This window comes from Megalobrama amblycephala, linkage group LG16, assembly GCF_018812025.1.
Source record: "Megalobrama amblycephala isolate DHTTF-2021 linkage group LG16, ASM1881202v1, whole genome shotgun sequence".
Classification (NCBI taxonomy): domain Eukaryota; kingdom Metazoa; phylum Chordata; class Actinopteri; order Cypriniformes; family Xenocyprididae; genus Megalobrama; species Megalobrama amblycephala.
Genome location: NC_063059.1, coordinates 38,789,470 through 38,811,174, shown reverse-complemented (window position 1 = coordinate 38,811,174; position 21,705 = coordinate 38,789,470). Strand labels below are relative to the sequence as shown.

At 41.2% G+C, this 21,705-nt stretch overlaps 1 protein-coding gene and 1 long non-coding RNA gene across 9 annotated transcripts in view; one reads left to right on the top strand and one right to left on the bottom strand.

Annotated features, from left to right (window-relative positions):
- LOC125248566 (NACHT, LRR and PYD domains-containing protein 3-like) overlaps positions 1 to 21,705 on the bottom strand; it is a 45,594-nt gene that overhangs the window by 9,785 nt on the left and 14,104 nt on the right. For 3 of the 7 annotated variants that reach the window (XM_048160525.1, XM_048160527.1, XM_048160528.1), the window contains 4 exons: positions 17,264 to 17,434; positions 9,319 to 9,489; positions 8,635 to 8,808; positions 2,500 to 2,946 (listed from right to left, as the gene is read on the bottom strand). In XM_048160525.1, coding sequence (XP_048016482.1) covers positions 2,940 to 2,946; positions 8,635 to 8,808; positions 9,319 to 9,489; positions 17,264 to 17,434 — 523 coding nt within the window. In that variant the 3' untranslated portion in view covers positions 2,500 to 2,939. Of the gene's footprint in view, positions 1 to 2,499; positions 2,947 to 8,634; positions 8,809 to 9,318; positions 9,490 to 17,263; positions 17,435 to 21,705 lie in introns of those variants that run through there. The other 4 variants (XM_048160529.1, XM_048160530.1, XM_048160526.1 and 1 more) reach the window with 3 other exon arrangements.
- Positions 19,287 to 21,562, top strand: LOC125248718. 2 transcript variants are annotated; one of them, XR_007180337.1, is made up of 3 exons: positions 19,287 to 19,412; positions 20,318 to 20,465; positions 21,337 to 21,562. It is a non-coding gene; the product is annotated as an uncharacterized LOC125248718 (long non-coding RNA). The 2 variants fall into 2 exon arrangements; XR_007180338.1 differs by lacking the exon at positions 19,287 to 19,412 and adding an exon at positions 19,641 to 19,860.

The window sequence follows — 21,705 nt, the reverse complement described above, 5'->3', positions numbered from 1 at the left end:
TTGTCGGTTATTGGCTGGAGCATGTTTATTACGTTTCGTGGTCCAGGCTGCACCAGGTAGTTTTTGTTGCCGTTTTCGGAGCTTGTGGCGACTACAGAGACTGCTTTTTTTTTTTTACAGTGTGTTCAGGGGACAAGCAGCTAGCGGATAGTGAGGAGATGTTTGCTGTATGTGACAAAAAATGTTTTGGCCTAAAAATGCGTGACATCGCTTAGAGCACCTTTAAGAAATAAAGCAGTTAGTGAAATGAGGAAAGTGAAAACTGTATATTTTGAGCAATTGATTACAGAGTCAGGAGGAAATAGCTTGTGGCTTTGGAAGTGCATTAACAAACTTTCTAAACGAGAAGGCAAGCAAAGAAAACCAGTGTTGGAGCTGAACATAAATAGAAGACTTAGTATGATAGCACTGAATTTGCCAATGAATTTAATAAATATTTTATCCAGTCTGTGGAAGAACTTGCTGTATGTTTTAGACTTGTGCCCTTACAGCCCACTTGAATCTTCACACCGGAGAGAAGCCTCACACCTGCCAAGAGTGTGGGAAGAGCTTCTCACAAAACGGAAATCTGAAGACTCACATGAGAATTCACACTGGAGAGAAGCTGTTTGTTTGTGATCAGTGTGGAGAGAGTTTCAGATATAAACAATGCTTTGATCATCACATGAGGATTCACTCAGGAGAGAACTGTATTACATGTCATAAGTGTGCAACGAGTTTCACAGACAGGAATCACCTTAAGAATCATGCAAAAATTCACATCAGAGAGAAGCCTTACATGTGCCATGACTGTGGAAAGACTTTCACAAACAGAGCAAACTTTGAGTTTCACATGAGAATTCACACTGGAGAGAAGCCTTTCACCTGCCCTCAGTGTGGAAAGAGCTTCACGATGAAAGATCAGCTTAAGATTCACATTAGAGTTCACACTGGAGAGAAGCCTTTCAAGTGTCTTCAGTGTAAAAATAGTTTCAAATGTCACATACACCTGAAATGGCATTTGCAAACTTTGGGGTGGTACTCGATGTTTGGACTGCAGGGACCAGGGTCTAAATAAACAAAGTAAAAAAATTTACCACTCAGAAAGTCCCTGCTCAAGAGCCGTCATGGGAGTCCTCGTACAGTTCAAGGGGATGGAGTGGAGCCACAGAGGATGAGCAAGTGCTCGACAATTTTTTTTTTTTTTTTTTTTTTTTTAAAGAGAACTGTTTTGAAGAGGATGATTCCCCGCTGGTTCCGTCCAGCAAAAGTTCTCCTGTGGTTCCAATGTTCCTCCTCTTCAGACTTCATCCAGTTCCTCTGCCCAGTCGCTGCTGTCTCTTGTTGAAATGTCTTTAAGTGAAGTTAATACACGTAATTTCGGGAGGAGTACGCCCATCTAATCTTCAAATTAATACCAAGGTATAAAACCTCTTTTATCTTACCTCTTCCTGTTGTTAGTTCTTTTGGCATCCCTCCTCCTCCTTTTGTACTTATTTTTGCCTGTTATGGGGGGCAATTGGAGCTCGAGTAGGATATTCTTTCCGAGCCCCTCTATAGCAGACAGCAAGCCAAATCTGTTTACCACTTACGCTAAGATTATATGGGCACATGAACTCGTGAACACTACAATAAGGTTTGATTTGTTACATTAATGCATTGATTAACATGAACTAACAATGAACAATACATTTTATTAGTCTTTGTTAATGTTAGTTAATGTAAATGATTAAAGCTTTTTGGATCGAGGCATCATTCACACTAACCAATCTTCATCATGTTTGTCAGTAACAGGCTTTGTGTGTCTTTATCACCTCAAGTGAGAATAGTCTTAAAATGCTTTAAACTTTGAAATGTTCATCTTTGACATCATCAGTCAGGATGTCGCTTACATTTTTAGCACAACTGAATATGATTAAACCAGTAATGATACATTACTGTATAATTTTAACAGTGGTGTATTAATTGTTACTTTAAGATCTATAATGCAAATGTCTGAATTTTTACTGTTAGTCAGTACACTGTAAATACAATACACTGTAAAAAAATAAAACAAAGATTATTAGAGCACATTTTACAAGACAATGTTATTTCAGTTTTTAGAAACAATGACGTCAGCCGTTTAAATATAGTTTAATATGAGCAGTTTATGGATGTGTGTTGGGGTTGATCTCTGTGTTCAATACGAGCTGATCATTATTTCTACAGACCTAAAGACTGTTATGTGCTTACATATGAATAACACTGATTTCTTGTAATACTAATGACAAATCAGACTAGATGACAGCACAAAATGGGATTTTTAAAGACACCTGAAGAAGGTGAATTAGTTGTAGAAGGTCTGCAGTTTAAAATGATAAATGATAAACATTATTTGACATGGAAATGGAGTTTCTTACACCTTTGAAAAGACACTTCATGATTACAGCACTACTATATTCTCATCTCCATTCAGACTAAAGCTTCATCAACATCACATTAGTGATCAATTATGAGACAAATTCAAATTGTGCTGTAAAGTAGTTTTAAAGTGACAATAGTGTCATTTTATGTGAGTGAGAGACTTTAATACAGTGCAGTCAGAAATGTATGTTATTTATACAGTTATACAGTATTTTATACAAACATATATATACAAGTTAACAGAGTTAGTGTATAACTCACATACTGTACAGTCATCATTAACATTTATGAAACCCTGTCTTAAAAAAGCTATAATTATTAATCTATCAGTCTGTATTCAGTATGTCTAACAAGAAACACAAACGGTGTCTCTCTGTCAGCTCTCTGAGCTCTCTGCTTCAGGACCCTGTGGTTTCTGCTGCGTGATTCAGATCAGAGGAGTTTATAAACACTGTGGTGAATTTCTCAAGTTACAGTGGAGAAAGAAGAGAGTGTCCGTGAGGAGAGTGTGTGGAGCCGGACTCAGAGCGGATATTTGAATGGAAATGGGAATTTCCTCAAAACCTGTAAATCCAAAAATAAAACGGTCAATTATGTAAAATCAGACATTCATTTGAAATAATAAAAGTATGAAACATGCCCTTATCTGTTTTAATACAGATCAATAATAAACAAACTAAATCTCTCTGTTTATCAAATACAATGTTCTTATTGTGTTCATATTGTGTTGAAAACACTTTTGCTGCTATTGAGGTTGAATATGGGTAAGGTATGGGGAGGTTTAAGGGTGGGTTAAGGTGTAAGGGAACGGTCAACAGTGAGGCTGTATTGACACAATTTTCACGATTCGATTCGATTACGATTTCGATTCAATATCGATTATTTTGGATGTAGTATTTCAGTTGCAGTACATGGCAAATTTTCTAGAGGAAAAAAAATCTCTCAACTAATGCTGTAAACTTCACATGGGAGTCAGCTGGTACTACTATAATAATATTGAAGGTTAAATTAACTGATTTATATACAAACACTTAAATTACACTCAATGTTTTTATAATAAATAAAGTTTAGAATTACATAATCACATTTCTACTCCAATTTGTTTTTTTGAAATATAAACATTTAAATTGCAGCTGTCATAACTGATTTATTCAAACATGCATTAAATATTGAAGAACATTAAAAATGATAATGAATATGTAACGGTGCATAGCTATATTTATCAGAATGCTTTCTAGAGTTCATTTTCTAGCTGACTAATGAGTTTATGATCACTGAATATGTTTTTCTGAGGTAAATGTGACGTTACGTGACATTGTTTACAAGCTGTTTTACTGACGTCTTTCCGAGGTTGAAACACTGATTGAGCGATTACACGAGACATGATACGGATTTCAGTAAGTTGTACTGTATATTTTAACATACCTTCAGATGTTTAGTCTTGTTTATTTCGCACTGTAACTGGTATTAAAGTGTAGGCAGAGATGTATAGTAACGAAGTAGAACTACTTCACTACTGTACTTAAGTACTAAAAGGCGGTATCTGTACTTTACTAGAGTATTATTTTTTTCTCCTACTTCCACTTTTGCATATACGAGCAGCGAGAGAGGGAGAGCGCGAGCGAGCGCATTCACCGTCTTAAAACCGTCTTGCTCTCAAATTGCTCTCTATTTGTTTACATAGTTAATGTGCACTGTGAAGTAAGTAACATATACAAACAATGAACAGCTGTATTTTTATTAACTAAGATTAACAAAGATTAATAAATACAGTAACAAATGTATTGATCATGGTTAGTTCATGTTGGTTATTAGTCTAATACATTAACTAATGTAATGTTAACAAATCAAACCATATTATAAAGTGTTACAAACAAATCATTTACTCAGAACACCTCTTGAAATGAGAATATAAGTGTGCTTACCCCATTTTTTTTTTTTTTAGTAAGAGTGGTAGTTTAGCCTAGTTTAGACTGGAGTGAGGTGAAAACAGAAAAAAAAGTGCAAAGCAAGTTGTTGTTAGCTAGCTGTTAATTTTATTCAATTGTATATGGTAGAACTATTAGTCAAAATAAAATTTTTGGTAATGAAATCAAAGTGCTGACAACAAACAAAGCATCTCAACTTGTCTGCATCTCAAGTGGTCTTCACGCACTCAATACTTGTACTTTTACTTTCAGTACTTGAGTAGTAAATTTTAAAATAAACTACTTGCAATACTTAAGTACAAAAAATTTTGAATACTTTAGTACTTCTACTTAAGTGTGGTGCTTAAAGAGCACTTCAACTTTTACTCAAGTCACTTTTTTGATAGAGCACTTGTACTTTTACTCAAGTCTGGGTCTCTAGTACTTTATACATCTCTGAGTGTAGGAGAGGATGATCACACGCGCTCGTGCTGCTGCTTCTCTTTAACTGAGGCGCTAAAGCGATCTGTCACGCCACATTAAACAGCGCCAAAACAGTATTTGTTTTTTGAATCTCATAATAAGATGGACGTCATTTGAAATCTAAGACTTTGCTTCATATCAAAAGTAACAAAGCACAAAGATTAATGCGATTTATTGGATGGGAGGTGGGTCCGTGTATCTTTTGGTCATTTGTTTTTATAATTTGATAATGAAATCAGAATATTAAAAAACAGCACCTTTTTCGTTTTTCATTTTTTTCAAACAAAACGAAAAACAAGAATTCGGCTTGATTTTTCGTTTTCCGTTCAGGGGTAGAAAATGAATAAACAACTTGAATGTTTGATCTCAACACGTGGGCGGGAATGAAACGCCATTTCCGCTGATTGGCCTCTAAGGCTGTGGCTGAAGTCAGTTGTAGTTTTTGTGTTTCTGCTCATCTCTTTTTTTTCTGTTTCCTTCTTTCCTTCAGTGATTCTGCTTGATAACAGGCTTGTTAATGCTGAAAAGACTCTATAAATAATATATAAATATTTTGTGGATCAGATAAGGTCCATTTCTGGGGTATTTCTTTGCTCTTGGCTGACATGTGGCATTTCTATGTCCTGCTTGTGGCCCAGATATGGCAAACAGGAGCGGTTCGCCTAAATGCCATCATTCCTGCCACATGTGGCCCAGATCATCATTCTGCATGTGCCAGATGTGGGCCGCATCTGGGCCGACACAAAGTTGCTATCTGTGTTTCCACTGATTGGTCAACCAAACATTAAACGGTGCCGTCATCAGTTCTTCCGCAGTTCAGCACAGCAGAATAATAGTCCTTCGCTGCGATAGATTTAACGCGTTTATTGCAACTACATTTAATCTCTTTCTCATCAAACAGCCAGACTAACGAATGGCTTGAGACACAAATTGAGACAGAGCCTGTAGAGGCTTTCTCCTGTGTGTCCATAAATTTGGCGTGTTTATCTCAGAAATATTATTATTTCAGATATAATAATTTACTTCACACCTGCACTCACAACTACCTAATAGCCAACACCTTTGACACACTGCCTGTTTTATTATTGCTGACCACCATCATAGTTAATGTTCACAGCACATCTATTATATTTCTAATATGATTTTTATTCAGTCAACAGATGGATATTATAATGCCATTATCTAATGTTTCAGTGATTGACTTTAGTGAAATATGAATTTGACATAACGATTTTAAGGTGAACTTGTTTTAGTTATATGAATAAAACCCTGAAATAAGACTTTGTACAATAAACCAGAGATGAAAGGTTTATTTAATGCCATCTACCAGTGTCAGAAATTAACTTTCCCATATGGGACAAATCATTTTCAGGGGCATTTTTTTTTTACCTTTATATATAATTTCTTTCCTAATCTTATTAAATATGTATGTATGCTATCTATAATTTTAAATTCTTAAATGTAGTCAAATAAATGAGAATAATATGAAAATAGGCTGTTACCAATTAAATCAGTATCAACCAACTGCATGATGCTTTCAGATGTAGCTTCTTACAGTAAATACATTTACACATTAATTACAACTGTATAATATAATGAGATTCATATTTTAAACAACATTTTTATTCAGAAATATGAAATGACAAAATGAAATGATACTTGGATTATATAAGTGATATCGCCACTAGGTGGCGGTAAGTCATTGTGTTAAGGAAGGAGTCATTTATTCATTTGTCGATTCGTTCAAAACGCTGATTCATTCAGGAATAAAATCAAGTGGTTGTCTATATTAATTGGTCACTGAATCATCGTCTATTAATGGGTTGTTCAAAGACTGATTCATCCAGGAATGAAACACTGTGTGCATATACTGCGAGTCAGTCGCACAACGGTTCTGTGACTTTATTTGCTCTGGAGGTTTAGTTGGCAGAGAAAATAACCGTTCTGTCTGCCATCCGTTAGCCGGCCAATACTTAATATTAATTAAATAATCTCAACGTATTGCCTAAAACAAAAGTTATGACATCTGTGTATGATGACTTAAATTGATACTGGTCTTCACTATCTCTGTGCTGTCGCGTGAGTCGCGCAGCGTTGCCACACAGTTTTTGTGTAGGTGGTCAGCAATAATAAAACAGGCAGTGTGCCAAAGGTGTTGGCTATTAGGTAGTTGCGAGTGCAGGTGCAAAGTAAATTATTATATCTGAGATAAACTAGTATAATGATAATAATATTTCTGAGCTAAACAAGCATTGACGAATTTATGGACACACAGAAGAAAGCCTCTACAGGCTCTGCCTCGATATGTTGTGACACTGCCACAATAAAGTCCTGCATGACGCTCACTTAAGCAGGAAAAAAGTCATTGCTTATGTATATGCTATGTTTGTATATTTATAGTTTTTTTCTTAATTTATGTTGATTTTGAACATTTACACACACATATTTTTTGAGGACTTTTGTTGGCCTCTAGGGACTCTTATTATGGTGTGCCTACCAATAAGAAGGGGAGGGCGGCCATTTTAAAGGGAAGGGAAAAAAGTTTTGGTGTGTGGTGAGGTTGCTTGTGCTAGGCTAACCTCTCTGTAATTGTCCAAAGTGATCTCTGGGAAGAGACATTGGTGTATTAGACTTTGGGGCCTATTCATAAGGGCACGCTCTGGTCTAGGATATATATACGTTTTGGACTATTCTCTGGAGACTTTATACTGCTGGAGGATAACCTGTTTCTGTGGGGCCTTGAACCAGTGGATTGGATTGATACTTTTTTCTCTTTTTGGGGACTTTGTTTTTTCGTCAGGACTTTACATTCCCTATCTACCCCAAAGCAGAAAAGGACAGATGAGTACCTTTATCATTATTTTTTTTGCTTGAAAGGACTGAGGGGCAACAAGCCTACTCCTGAACCTTCATTATTTGATTATTTCATTTGGGTTTATGTTATGTTTGCCTGTGACTAGCAAGTGTATACTCTGACTACTTTACCTCGTATCTTCAACACAGTTTTGTTTTGGGATTTTGCTTTGTTTGCAGTTGTGTTTTTTCATACTTTACATGCTTGTCTAATCAGTAAAATCTAACAATGGACAAACCCCTTGTGATAATGACTCAACCTTTTTTGTAAGGAGTTTGAGTTGTTATAATGTGTCAAGTCATTCGTTAGTCTGGCTGTTTGATGAGAAAGAGATTAAATGTAAATTTACGCGTTAAATCCATCGCAGCGAAGGACTATTATTCTGCTGCTCTGAACTGTGGAAGAACTGATGACGGCACCGTTTAATGTTTGGTTGACCAATCAGCGGAAAGGGGCGTTTCATTCCCGCCCACGTATTGAGATTAAACATTCAAGTTGTTTATTAATTTTCTACCCCTGAACGAAAAACAAAAATCAAGCCGAATTCTTGATTTCATTTTGTTTGAAAAAATTGAAAAACAAAAAAGGGGCCATTTTTTCATTTTTCGATTTCATTATTAAATCAAAAAACGAATGACCAAAAGATACTCATTCATCAACTGAAAACAGACTAGACTAATCGATTCTCTGGATTTAAGAATCGATATCGGTTCGTAAAAATGAGAATCGATTAAAATCGAGAAATCTATATTTTTTACCCAGCCCTAGTCAACAGTGTAATTATAAATGTAATTACAGAAATTATTTACAGATGTGATTAAATGCAGGTATTTTTTTTTAAAATATAAGTACAATGTAAAAATATTGCATTAAACTAAATGATTCATTTTAATGTTAGTACATAGTTGTTAAAAACACCTAATATAAAGTGGGACCAAATATGCATATAAATATATAAATGTTCATCTATATGAAAACTTGAATATTTATTTTAAAATTATTACTTACCACAGTTTCTCTAGTTTATAATGTGGAGAATTCTTTAGATCAGTGAGCAGTTTACGTCCTGAATCTCCTATTTTATTCTCAGTCAGATACAGTTCTCTCAGGTGTGAGGGGTTTGATCTCAGAGCTGAAGTCAGAGCAGCACAACCTTCATCTGTGACTCCACAATCTCTCAACCTGTAGAGAACAATGACACACTCTTCACTCTCTCAGTTCAGATCAGATCAGTTTAGCAGTGAATCCATTATTAAAGAGAAAGTACAAACTTAAAGCAATTAATGTGATAAATAATTGAGATCTGAAATGTCACAGAGCACAAAACATGATCGTGTGTGTGTGTGTGTGTGTGTGTGTGTGTGTGATTTTACCAAATTAAAAACAATACTTCAGAAAGTGTCAATGCAGAAAGATGAACATGATGAACAGTAAGAATGAATCCAGCATGTTCTTCATTTCTCAGTTGTGTTGAGCTCGAGTCTGTTTAAAGTCAAGAGACTGAAATGTTGATTGTGTGAAAGTGTGTATTTCAGTGTGACTCTCAGTCCTGCAGTATCATGTGACTGAAGAGCAGCTCGTGTGTTCAATCATTTACAGCTCAATCAGCTGAACTCACAGCAGCAGAAAGAGGCTGAACACTTCAAATATACTTTACATTGTGATTCATGTGAGAGTCAAATATGATCTTACCACAGTTTCTCCAGTTTACAGTGAGGATCCTGTAGTACATCAGACAGCAGATTCACTGATTCTCCTATTTTATTCCCAGACAGATACAGTTCTCTCAGGTGTGAGGGGTTTGATCTCAGAGCTGAAGTCAGAGCAGCACAACCTTCATCTGTGACTCCACAATCTCTCAACCTGTAGAGAACAATGACACACTCTTCACTCTCTCAGTTCAGATCAGTTTAGCAGTGAATCCATTATTAAAGAGAAAATACAAACTTAAAGCACAAATCAATGTGTGTTATAATTGAGATATAAAATGTCACAGAACACAAAACATGATATGTGTGTGTGCACATGTTTTTGTGACATATCAGGACACAAATGTGTATAATGACATTACAAGGAGAGAGTGACTTATGAGGACATTACTCCATGTCCACACTTTTCAAAAGGCTTATAAATCATACAGAATGAGTTTTTGTGAGAAAGTAAAAGTGTGCACAGTTTCCTGTGATGGTTAGGTTTAGGGGTATTCACAAAAACGAACGTGTGTGTGTGTGTGTGTGTGTGTGTGTGTGTGTGTGTGTGTGTGTAAAGGTTTATATTACATTTTAGGGACCAAATGGTTGCCACAAGAATAGTAAAACCTGATATCACCTAGACTGTGACCAGCAGTCCCCATGAGGGATATTGATTAATAAATAAATATACTAAATCATTATTATTATTATTATTTATGTAAAAATGCTGAATGTTTTCTGTGATGGGTAGGTTTAGGGTTAGTGTAGGGGACAGAATATACAGTTTGTACAGTATAAAAACCATTACTGGTGTGCATCTTGAGACTGAGTGTCTTTATTTAAAGGACAGGACACCTGTGTGACACACTTTTAATCTCATTTCCTTAATTGACTCCAGTTATCGGTAACACTTTAGAATAATGGTCATTAGTTAACATTAGTTAACTACATTAGTTAACATGAACTAATAATGAACTGCACTTATAAAGCATTTATTTATCTTTGTTAATGTTAATTTCAACATTTACTAATACTGTTACGACAGAGACACGGAGGCAGAGATAAAAGCTATCCAGGTAAGTTTATTGCACAAACAGCTGAGCACAGGGTGATGGTAAGCAGATATGCAGTTCTTGAATGATAGAGAGAGTATAATACTGTCCTGATTTTGTCTTGCAGATACAGTTGGAGAGATGCGTTGGAAGGTGATGGCTGAGACACTCACACACACACAGGTAGGTAGGCACACGAGGAGAACAGGAGACAAGGGAGATGGAAGTAGATCAACTTGGAGCAGGTAAGTATAGTCGTTTGGAGTCCTTAAGGTAAGCATACATGAGTGCTGTAGTGCAAACGAGACCGGACAGTGAGTGTGTGTGAGTGTGGTGGCTTTGTAGTGGTGGTGATAGCAGTGCTGATGAGTCACAGGTGGCGGTGATCAGTATGCTGGTGATTGAGTGCGTGGGTAAGGGAAGTGAGGTGGAACCTGACGTGTCTGTGACAGTACCCCCCCTCCCACGGCCCGCTCCTGAGGGCCGCGGACCCCGACGTCGTGGTGGTCTTCCTCTAGGGGCGTGGGGCAGGTCTGTCTGGGTGGTTGGCGTGGAAGGTCTGTAACAGGAATAGGATCAAGGATATCATTCTTGGGAACCCATGAGCGTTCTTCGGGGCCATAGCCTTCCCAGTCGACGAGGTATTCGAGTTGACCACCACGGCGCCGGGAATCCAGGATCTCGTGAACCACGTAAGCTGTGCCGTCCTCCAGGATGAGTGGAAGGGGGGGCTTGGCGGCTGCCACGTCAGGTTATGTGGAGGGAACAACAGAAGGGTGGTGAGGTTTTAGCAGTGATACATGGAAATGTAGGATGGAATTCTACTGTACTGTGCCGGGAGCTTGGAGACGGTAGGTGACGGGGTTGATCTGCCGGATGATGGTGAACGGGCCAATGAAGCGGAGACTCAGCTTCTTGCAGGGCAGATGCATCCTGATGTCCCTGGTGGACAGCCAGACCTTCTGCCCCGGTTGATAGACAGGAGCGTCGGAGCGCCGAAGGTCGGCTGCCATCTTGCGTCTGCGCAGGGCTCTCTGCAGTTGGTGGTGAGCTGAGTCCCAAACCCTCTCGCTCTCCCGGAACCAGTAGTCTACTGCAGGAACGTTGGAAGGTTCCCCATCCCAGGGGAACAGTGGGGGGTTGGTAGCCGAGTACGCACTGGAAGGGTGTTAGTCCAGTTGTGGCTTGGCGGAGGGAGTTCTGTGCGTACTCGGCCCAACCCAGGTACTGGTTCCAGGAGTTCTGGTGGCCGTCACAGAAGGTACGCAGGAAGCGGCCTATCTCCTGGATCTTCCATTCCGTCTGCCCGTTCGACTGAGGATGGTATCCAGATGACAGGCTGACGGTCACACCCAGGAGGGAGAAGGCGGCCTTCCAGATGTGGGAGACGAATTGGGGTCCTCTGTCGGAGACTATGTCTTCAGGTAATTCCATAATGACGAAAAACGTGATTAAACATCAATTCTGCTGTGGCCATGGCGGTAGGTAGACCCTCCAGGGGTATCAGACGGCAGAACTTTGAGAAGCGGTCTACCACCACCAGGATGCACGTGTGACCGTCAGACTCAGGGAGATCAGTGACGAAGTCCACTCCCAGGTGTGACCAGGGTCTCTCAGGAACGGGCAGAGGAAGGAGCTTGCCGGTGGGAAGATGGCGTGGGCTCTTGGAGATGGCGCACTCCCTGCAGCCCTGCACGTACCTTCTGACATCGTTGGCCATGTTGGGCCACCAGAAGCGTTGTTTGAGCAACGAGAGGGTCTCATTGGCCCCCGGGTGGCCAGTGCCAAGTGAAGAGTGGGTATTGTGCAGGAGTGGAGTGCGACGTGCCCGTGTGACGTATTGCAAGCCTTGGGGGCAACCCGGCGGAGTGCGTGTGGAGGCATTGGAGGAGGGAATGGTTTCTTCGGACCACTGGATAGGGTTTACGAAGATGGACTCCGGTAGAATTGTTTCAGGAACTTCTTCAGGCTTTTCCTTCAGGGGAATGGAGGCGAGACAGGGCGTCAGCTTTGGTATTCTTTGAACCAGGGTGGTAAGAGATGGAGAAATTGAACCTTGAGAAAAACATGGCCCAGCGAGCTTGGCGAGGGTTGAGTCCTTTTGGCAGCCTTTCAGATATTCAAGGTTCTTATGATCAGTGAGAACTTGAAATGGGATGAGTAGCCCCCTCCAACCAATGCCTCCACTCCTCGAAGGGCAAGCTTTGACGGCCAGGAGTTCGCGGCCACCGATGTCATAATTGACCTCCGCCGGGTTGAGCTTGCGGGAGAAGAAGGCGCATGGATGGAGTCTACTTGGTGTCCCTGCTGCTGCTGAGAAGGAACCGCTCCCACTCCGGTGGTGGAGGCGTCCACTTCCACGATGAATGGGAGATCTGGATTAGGGTGGACGAGGAGGGGAGCGGTGGTGAAGGCTCTTTTAAGGGTCTCGAAGGCGTTGGTGGCTTGTTGGGACCAGGACAGAGACTTGGGCTGGTGACGGAGTAAGGTTGGTGAGTGGACTGACGATGGTACTGTAATTCTTGATAAATCCGGCGGTAGAAGTTGGAGAAACCTAGGAAGCGTTGGAGTTCTTTGATTGTTGATGGAATGGGCCAGGACTGGATAGCGGAGACCTTCCCCTCGTCCATCCAGGATGCCACTGTGATCAATTATGTATCCCCAGGAACTGGACAGAGGGCTGGTGGAAGGAGCACTTCTCAGCTTTGAAGGAAGAGATGGAATTGCCGTAAGCGTTGGAGGACCTCCGCAACGTGGTGGCGATGTTCGGCCAAGCTCCGGGAGTAGATGAGGATGTCATCAATATATACCAGCACGAACTTGTGGAGAAACTCCCGGAGCACCTCGTGTATGAAATCCTGGAATACGGAGGGGGCGTTGACCAGGCCATACGGCATGACGAGATACTCGTAGTGTCCGGTGGGCGTGACAAAGGCGGTCTTCCACTCGTCCCCCTCACGTATCCGGATGAGGTTGTACGCGCTGCGGAGGTCCAACTTGGTGAACACAGTGGCACCGCGGAGATGTTCCAGGGCCGCTGGGACGAGGGGAAGTGGGTAGCGAAACTTGACAGGTAATCTTGTTGAGGGCACGGTAATCGAATGCAGGGCCTCAAGCCTCCGTCCTTCTTCGCCACAAAAAAGAAGCTTGAAGCAGCAGGGGAAGTAGACGGGCGGATGTAACCTTGTTTGAGTGCCTCTTTGATGTATTCCTCCATGGCCTTCTCCTTCGGTATTGACAGGTGGTAGATACGTCCCCTGGGCACTGGCTCACCCGGTAACAGATCGATGGCACAGTCCCATGGCCGGTGTGGAGGAAGCTTGGAGGCGCGTTGCGGGCAGAAAACGTCACTGAAGGGGGCGTAGTCCGGGGGAACATCCACGGAGCGCTTCTCTACAGGGCTTTCGATGGATGTGGCGTTGATGGAGAGAGACTTGGAGAGTGGAGATTTCGGAACAGGGAAGCGCTTGGGAAGCAATCTGGAAAGCAGTGGTCGCCCCACTTCAGGACTTCGCCCGTGCGCCAGGAGATGGTGGGATTATGTTGTTCAAGCCACGGGCGCCCTAGAACCACGTCAGCGGTGGACTTCCTCCAGAACCAGCAGATGTATCTTTCTCCGAATGCAGGATGCCGACACAGAGTTGAAGTGGTCCCACACAATGACGGATGTTCTTACGGCTCAGGGGTTTGCCCGTGATGGAGTGGATTTGATAGTTAATCGGAGACGGGGAGATCTTGAGCTTGAGTTGTCGACAGAGGGCGCCTGAGATGAAATTTCCTGCTGACCCTGAGTCGAGGAGCACCACCACTGGAACAGAGGTATTTGCAGCAGTAAGGAATTACAATAGTAGTGAGTGGTTTCATTTTCTGAATGGAGGGAAAAATTGCACTCACCACGGGCCGAGGAGGACGAGGTTGGGCATGTGGAGATGACATGCCCCGGAGATCCACAATATAAGCACAAGGTTCAGGGTCAGCCTTCTTTGTCTTTCATTAGAAGTGAGACGTGAATGATCAATCTTGCATAGGGTTCGGTGGCTGGTTCTGGAGAGGCTGACGGGTTCGGACCGACGGAGGAGGTTGGTGGTAGGATGACTGGCCCTGGTGCTCTAAGGAGACACGACTGCATACGAGAACCCACGCGGATGGCGAGTTGGATGAAGCGTTCGAGACCCATGGAGTCCTCGTATGCAGCGAGATGCAGCCGCACATTGGGTTCCAACCCCTGGCGGAATGTGGCGATGAGGGCTTGTTCATTCCATCCGCTGGTGGCGGCTAGCGTTCGGAAACTGCAAGGCATATTCGTTAACAGAGAGATTTCTTTGTTTCAGATTATAGAGTTTCTCACCAGTCGAAGAATCCGCCAGAGGTTTCCCGAAGACCTCACGGAAGTGAGAGACGAACGCCGAATATGACTTGACAACAGGGCCTTTCTTGGGTCCACAGGGAGTCTGCCCATTGCAGGGCCTTACCTTGCAGTTGCGAAATGATGAAATGCAATCTTTAGCCGTGTCGGTGGTGTAGAGGTGCGGCTGCATCTCCAGGACCAGTTCGCATTGGAGAAGGAATCCGCTGCATTCCTCCGCCGATCCAGAGTAGGGCGCCGGTTTGGCCATGGGACTGGCGGTGAATGCTGGTGGAAGAAGCGGTGATGGTGGGTGCGGAAGCTGCAGCGTTGACGTGGATGCAGGTGAAGATGGTTGTGGTGTGAGTGCTCGGCGCAGCGGCGTCCACGAGCTCTTGAAATGGGTCGTTGGTGCTCATGTTGTGAAGTTGTTATGGTCCGGTCTTCTGTTACGTACAGAGACACGGAGGCAGAGATAAAAGCTAAACCAGGTAAGTTTTATTGCACAATACAGCTGAGCACAGGGTGATAGGTAAGCAGATAAGTGCAGTTCTTGAGATGATAGGATGAGAATATAATACTGTCCTGATTTTAAACTTGTAGATGCAGTTGGAGAAGAGTTGCACTTGGAAGGGAGACGGCTGGAGACACTCACACACACAGGCAGGTAGGCACACGAGGAGAACAGGAGACGAAGGGAGATGGAAGGAGATCAACTTGGAGCAGGTAAGTATAGTCGTTTGGGAGTCCTTGAAGGTAAGCATACATGAGTGCTGTAGTGCAAACGAGACCAGGACAGTGAGTGTGTGTGAGTGTGGTGGCTTTGTAGTGGTGGTGATAGCAGTGCTGATGAGTCTTCAGGTGGCGGTGATTAGTATGCTGGTGATTGAGTGCGTGGGTAAGGGAGTGAGGTGGAACCTGACGTGTCTGTGACAAATACATTATTAAAATCTTGTTAACATTAGTTAATGCACCGTGAACTAACATGAACAAACCATGAACAGCTGTATTTTTTATTAACTTATGTTAACAAAAATGAACAAATACAGTAACAAATGAACTGCTCATGGTTAGTTCATGTTAGTTAATACATTAACTAATGTTAACTAATGACCATTATTCTAAAGTGTTACCCAGTTATCTTTTGGAGAAGTCGTCACACAGAGTTTCACACACTGTCTTGTCAATGATCACTCAATGTCTTCAGTATCATTCTGAAAAATATAACTGTGTATGTTATTAGATTAGTCACTTTGTGTTTGTCTATGAGTGTAACGTAATTTTATTAATAATAAATGCAGGAATCCAGATATTTTCAAAGGGTTCACAAATGTATTCTTGTCACTGTATATATTGTATTCATATTGAAATGGTTCTTTGTTCAGATGTTTCAGTTGTAAATTTATATCATTGTCAAGGCCTCATATTCACAGTGTCTCTGCTGCCCTCTGCTGGTGAACAACATCAATAATACAGATTCAATCTTCTTCATTTACACATTCTTCTTCTTCACAACTCAAAACTGCAGTGATCTTTCTGAATTACATTTCTGAATATAATTACATTAAATAAATGTCTATAAGCACAAACTCTTCCTGTCCTTCACCTCAAGTGAGAATAGTGTTAAAATTAGAGTTGTAGTCCTCGAGACCGATCTTAAGACCATTTTTTGAAGATCTTGGTCTCAGACTGAAAGGACTCTGGATTTCATTTCAAGACCGGTATGATTGCAAAAAAAGTACTTGTAAAAGATATTGATATTTATATTATAACGTATGATATAATTAAGCAATATCAAAGAGGGCTGTTTTCACATATATGAGCACAACTGCAAACTTGATATTGATTTTTTACAAATGTTCAATGAACAAAATTTTATTTTTAAAACATTAATCTCAACATTATTTATGAATTTGTAATTGTTCCAATTCAGATGCAACTTCTGTTCCTCCTCTGCAGTGTAAAGATGAATTTTGTTGTTAGTGATTTCAATCGATTGGTAACAGCTCTATATAGTGTCTTATTATTCTAATGGTAATTATTGATTCAAAATAAGACGTTTCTCAAGCAGTAAATGTGGATCTTTCAGAAGGATTTGAGGAGTGCTAGTCTGGTCTTGGTCTCAGTTTAGGTGGTCTTGACTACAACAGTTAAAATGCTTTAAACTTTGAAACACTGTGTGTGTGTGTGTGTGTGTGTGTGTGTGTGTGTGTGTGTGTGTGTGAGATTTTACTAAATGAAAAACAATACATTAGAAAGTGTCAATGCAGAAAGATGAACATGATGAACAGTAAGAATGAATCCAGCATGTTCTTCATTTCTCAGTTGTGTTGAGCTCAAGTCTGTTTAAAGAGACTGAAATGTTGATTGTGTGAAAGTGTGTATTTCAGTGTGACTCTCAGTCCTGCAGTATCATGTGACTGAGGAGCAGCTCATGTGTTCAATCATTTACAGCTCAATCAGCTGAACTCACAGCAGCAGAAAGAGGCTGAACACTTCAAATATACTTTACATTGTGATTCATGTGTGAGAGTCAAATATGATCTTACCCCAGTCTCTCCAGTTTACAGTGAGGATCCTGTAGTACATCAGACAGCAGATTCACTGATTCTCCTATTTTATTCCCAGACAGACTCAGTTGTCTCAGGTGTGAGGGGTTTGATCTCAGAGCTGAAGTCAGAGCAGCACAACCTTCATCTGTGACTCCACAATAACTCAACCTGTAGAGAACAATGACACACTCTTCGCTCTTTCAGTTCAGATCATTTATAAAACTTTCTGTAGATTTCATCCTAAAAGTGTATGTACGCAAAAAAGCTAGATTCTGCATACGCACAAAAGTTTCCATATTTATAAAACCATGTGTTTTGGGTTACTACATGTGCAAAAAATGTAGGTTTTTGGATTGATTCTGGTCTAAATCTCGACAAACAGATAAATTAAGTAGTTAAAGGGTGTTTCCCTTTCGAAAGGGAACTCCACTCTGCGTTTGACAGAACGCATTGGGGAACCGTCACGTGACCCAGGTGTCGAAAGCACTATCCAACAACTCCAATTCCTATTGGCCGGCGACAGCCTATGACGTCATACGGCGTGACCCGGATGTATAAAGGGAGCGCCTGGAAGACAGTCTCTATCTTTATCGTCTTTCGGTCCTGTTCTGATTGCATCTATACCAAAAGACTCTGGTAGGGTTTTCTATATATACCTTACAAACGTTCATGACAGTGTGTTTATCCGTGTCCCAGGGTTTGACACTTGATATACATATTTTTCTGAGCGTTTTCTGTCTGGAGAGGAGCACGCATACACAGTGCTTGAGGGCACTGCTGTGTGTCGGTCTGTTGTTTACTCTGTTCTCGTTTGGCACTCTTCCTGAGTTAAGAGCTGTCTGCATCTCTGCCTGGTGGTTCTGGCCCCTGTTTGTGCTAAGGCTTAGCGGTGGCTGCAATAATAGGGCTCGCAGATGAGCTCGTTGGGAAGTTTGAGAAAGTTTTATTCTCTCAACTTCCCTGGGGCTGGCGAGAGCACCAGGATGACGATGACGTTCATGTTTCATATCATCGCGTCCGGCGGCGAGCGCTCCTCTGGCTGGTGTATGCGAGCTGCTGTGTGTTTGAGGACGCGCTTCTCGGCGGGCTGCGGCTGCCGGGAAGGCGCGTTAAGAAAGGGGCCGCGCGCAGACGGTTCGGTTCCTTTCTGTCAATTGATACGGCAGCTTCCATACTTTCCATTTCGTTCTGATCTCCGCGTTTGAGATCGGTGAGGAATGGAAAAACCCCAAGCCATTCAGATTTGTATCTGAACCCAGACAGACGGGAGGAGGAGGAAGAGAGAGTGAGACGGGTGATCGATTGTAAACACTGTTGCGTTTGTAATCGATCTCCCAGCTATATAGGGCGATTTATAGCTACCCTCTCCTCTTCTTCTTCCACCTCCTGTGTGTATATGTATATATATAAACATATGTCATGCTCAGATGCTTCTTATGGTCAGACTGATGGCTGGGCCCATAGTCATTGTTTCTATCAGCCCGCTGTTCCTGTTTGATAGTAAGAGGATCTTTAAGCTTAAAGAACCTTAGATTCCATCCTTTTATGTAAAAAGGAGCATTAGGAGTTTTTGGTTTTTGAGCTGCAGGAGGGTCTATATTTTATTCATTTAAAATAAGACCTTATTTCCTGTATAGTTTTCTGAGCATGTAGTCAGGAAAATTAGGGTTTTTTTGGCAAAGTTGATAGCACTTATCACTTCAGCTAATATGTAGATGTTTAGGTCGGCCTTAATCGGCCGCCTGACATTGTTTGCTTGTGAGCTTCACTTTCTTTCTCTTATCCATGAGATTTGGAGGTGAAGCCCGGGCTTCACTAGGCTTGTGGCCCTGTAAGAAGGCCCGTAGCTTAGCGGCTAGGCTAGAGCTAGGTTTGGTGTGTTATTTACATAACCTTATGTTTACTATCCCTGATTAGGTTGTATACACTGTAATGAATTGCTGTAAAAATTACAGCAATATTTTACAGCCGATGGCTGTATTTTAATAATACAGCATATTGCTGTAAATTGCAGTGAATTCCGGGGGCGTGGCGGTTTGAATCAAATTTACAGAATATTGCTGTAAATTTCAAATATACAGAGGCATTGTGGGATCTCCAACGGTCAAGATTCGAGTAGCAGCAAGAGGAGTGATTTACAACTGTGGTAAGTGACTTATTATTTAATTTCCCCCCCAGTCTTTGGTAAATATGTATGTATTTACATTCGCGATTCATATTGGTAACCCCGGATTGACGCATCCTCCGTCCGCGGGGCGCGAAGCTGACTTGCGCGGGGTTTTCCTCAGCGCGGTCGCGGTAGGATCTCACACATTCCCCGGCGCTTTAGCATAGCGGCTGTGGGCTGAAAATTAATCATTTGAAACAGTTGGAATTCACGAGAACTTCGTGTTCATCAGCGCACTTGGTCGTGATTATTTTATGGCGTAAATCACATTTGTACAGGCAGACAGTCATCTGTTAACACGGGCCGAAACGAAAAAGCCTCGCGACGCGATCAGGCCGCTCACGGAGGATGTGTCACGCAAAATGGTGCTGCTTCATGCTGTTAACGTAACCAATGTGATGTATTTGTGGACATTTGCTAACTTAAGGTAATGCAAACACTTTAACATCTCTGTTTGATTTCTGTTTGCCTTGTATAGTTAATGTATTAACGTACCATTACGAAAACAAATCTTTTTTAACTTGAAATGAAATGTGCTATTTACAGATATGAACAAACTGATCATCCTGTACTTGTCTTTTAGATGTACATTTTATATCTATTGAGGCCTTTAACACAACTACAAACTATTTGTTTCTCAACTAGATTAGACATTTATTTTTTAGGGTGAATGTTTTAGATGTCTCTCTATTTGACCCTGGCAAACAAATTAGTTAAATAAGGTGTTGATTAGTGGGACATCTAAAACTTTCTGGGAGGTAAGTATTCAGGACTGGAGTTGTAGGCTAATACTGCTCTACCACATGGTATAATTTCATAAACATGATTGCATGCCTCAAAAGCTAAAACCAATCTGAATTCCTGACCCTTTATGCACTTTGTAGGTATTTATCTGGAGAGAGGAACAAAGACGAAAGGAAAAGTGCCATCTAAAACAACAGGCAGACAGTTCAGAAGAAACGGGTTGCGTTCAACCTACATGTGGCCACTCTTCTGTGCAAAGTGATGGATTTTCAGTGGAATTTCTGAAATGTAAGAAATACACACACACCAAGATCTATTTTTCCTTTTATTATATACTTTTATTATTCTATATCTGTATCTGACTGTATCTATCATCCCTCTATCAGTCTCTTAGGGTGCATTCACACTTGTCATGTTTGGTTCGATTAAAACGAACCCTGGTGCGGTTGCTCGGTTAGTGCGGTTCATTTGAACATATGTGAACGCTGCCATCCGAACCCCGATGTGCACCAAACAAGCTTCCAAACGAACTCTGGTGCGGTTCGAATGATATATGAACGCAACACGGACCAAAGACATGTAACCGAACCAAAAACAGGAAGATGAGACCCTAAAAAGGACAGAATCCTCACGCATGTCGGTTTTTCTCGTCATAGACGCGAGTTTGCTCATTACAGGCATCAGACGCGCGTCTCCACACAGCAGATCGTTTATGTGTGTGACGGATGGATTCCTGCCGCTGTTTTGACTACTTTACACATTTTATAAGCTCTTCACGAGTTCCCAACTGGCCAAAATACTATCACATGCAGGCTACGCCCCGCTACGCACACACAATGAGCGCATTTACCTCAGCAAACAGCATTGTTTTGGATGTTCGGTAAGTTCCGTCTCAAAATAGGCAATACGTCATAAAATCCGACCAATCGCGTTGTGAATGTATCCCTCCCTGTGCCTTTAGGTTCGGTATCTTTTGGTTCGGTGATAAAATTGCCAATCTGAACGCTAACCGGACCAGGACTAAATGTTTTTTTTTCTTCTTTGGTCCGGACCAAATGAACCAAACAAACCGAACTACAAGTGTGAACGCACCCTTAAAGTATTATGTTTTGTAATATATCTAATGTATTGTCCTCTTTGTTCCTTTCAATATTTCTAGCCTCTCTTTGAATCCTGGGATGGAACATCATCTGGAGCAGAATTGTTCTTTTTTGATCGCAAGTTTGTTGGACTTGTTGTTTGGCCATGTTGGTATGTTCATGAAGTGATAAAAGTGATGTGGGTTTTAAGAAATGTTTTTATATGACCCTGTTGGTCAAGTTATAGTTATAATTGTATTTCTTTGTGTGAAGGGCCATGATGGCCAATAAGTAATTTAAAAACATTTTCATGACAAACTTTTGTCCCTTTAAAAAATAAAATGATTTTCTAAATAAAAAATAAATTCAAAATAATACACCTTTTATGGCATTTTTTAATGTAAATTTGAAAGATATATTTATTACATTTTGACCTGTTTTTTCAAGAT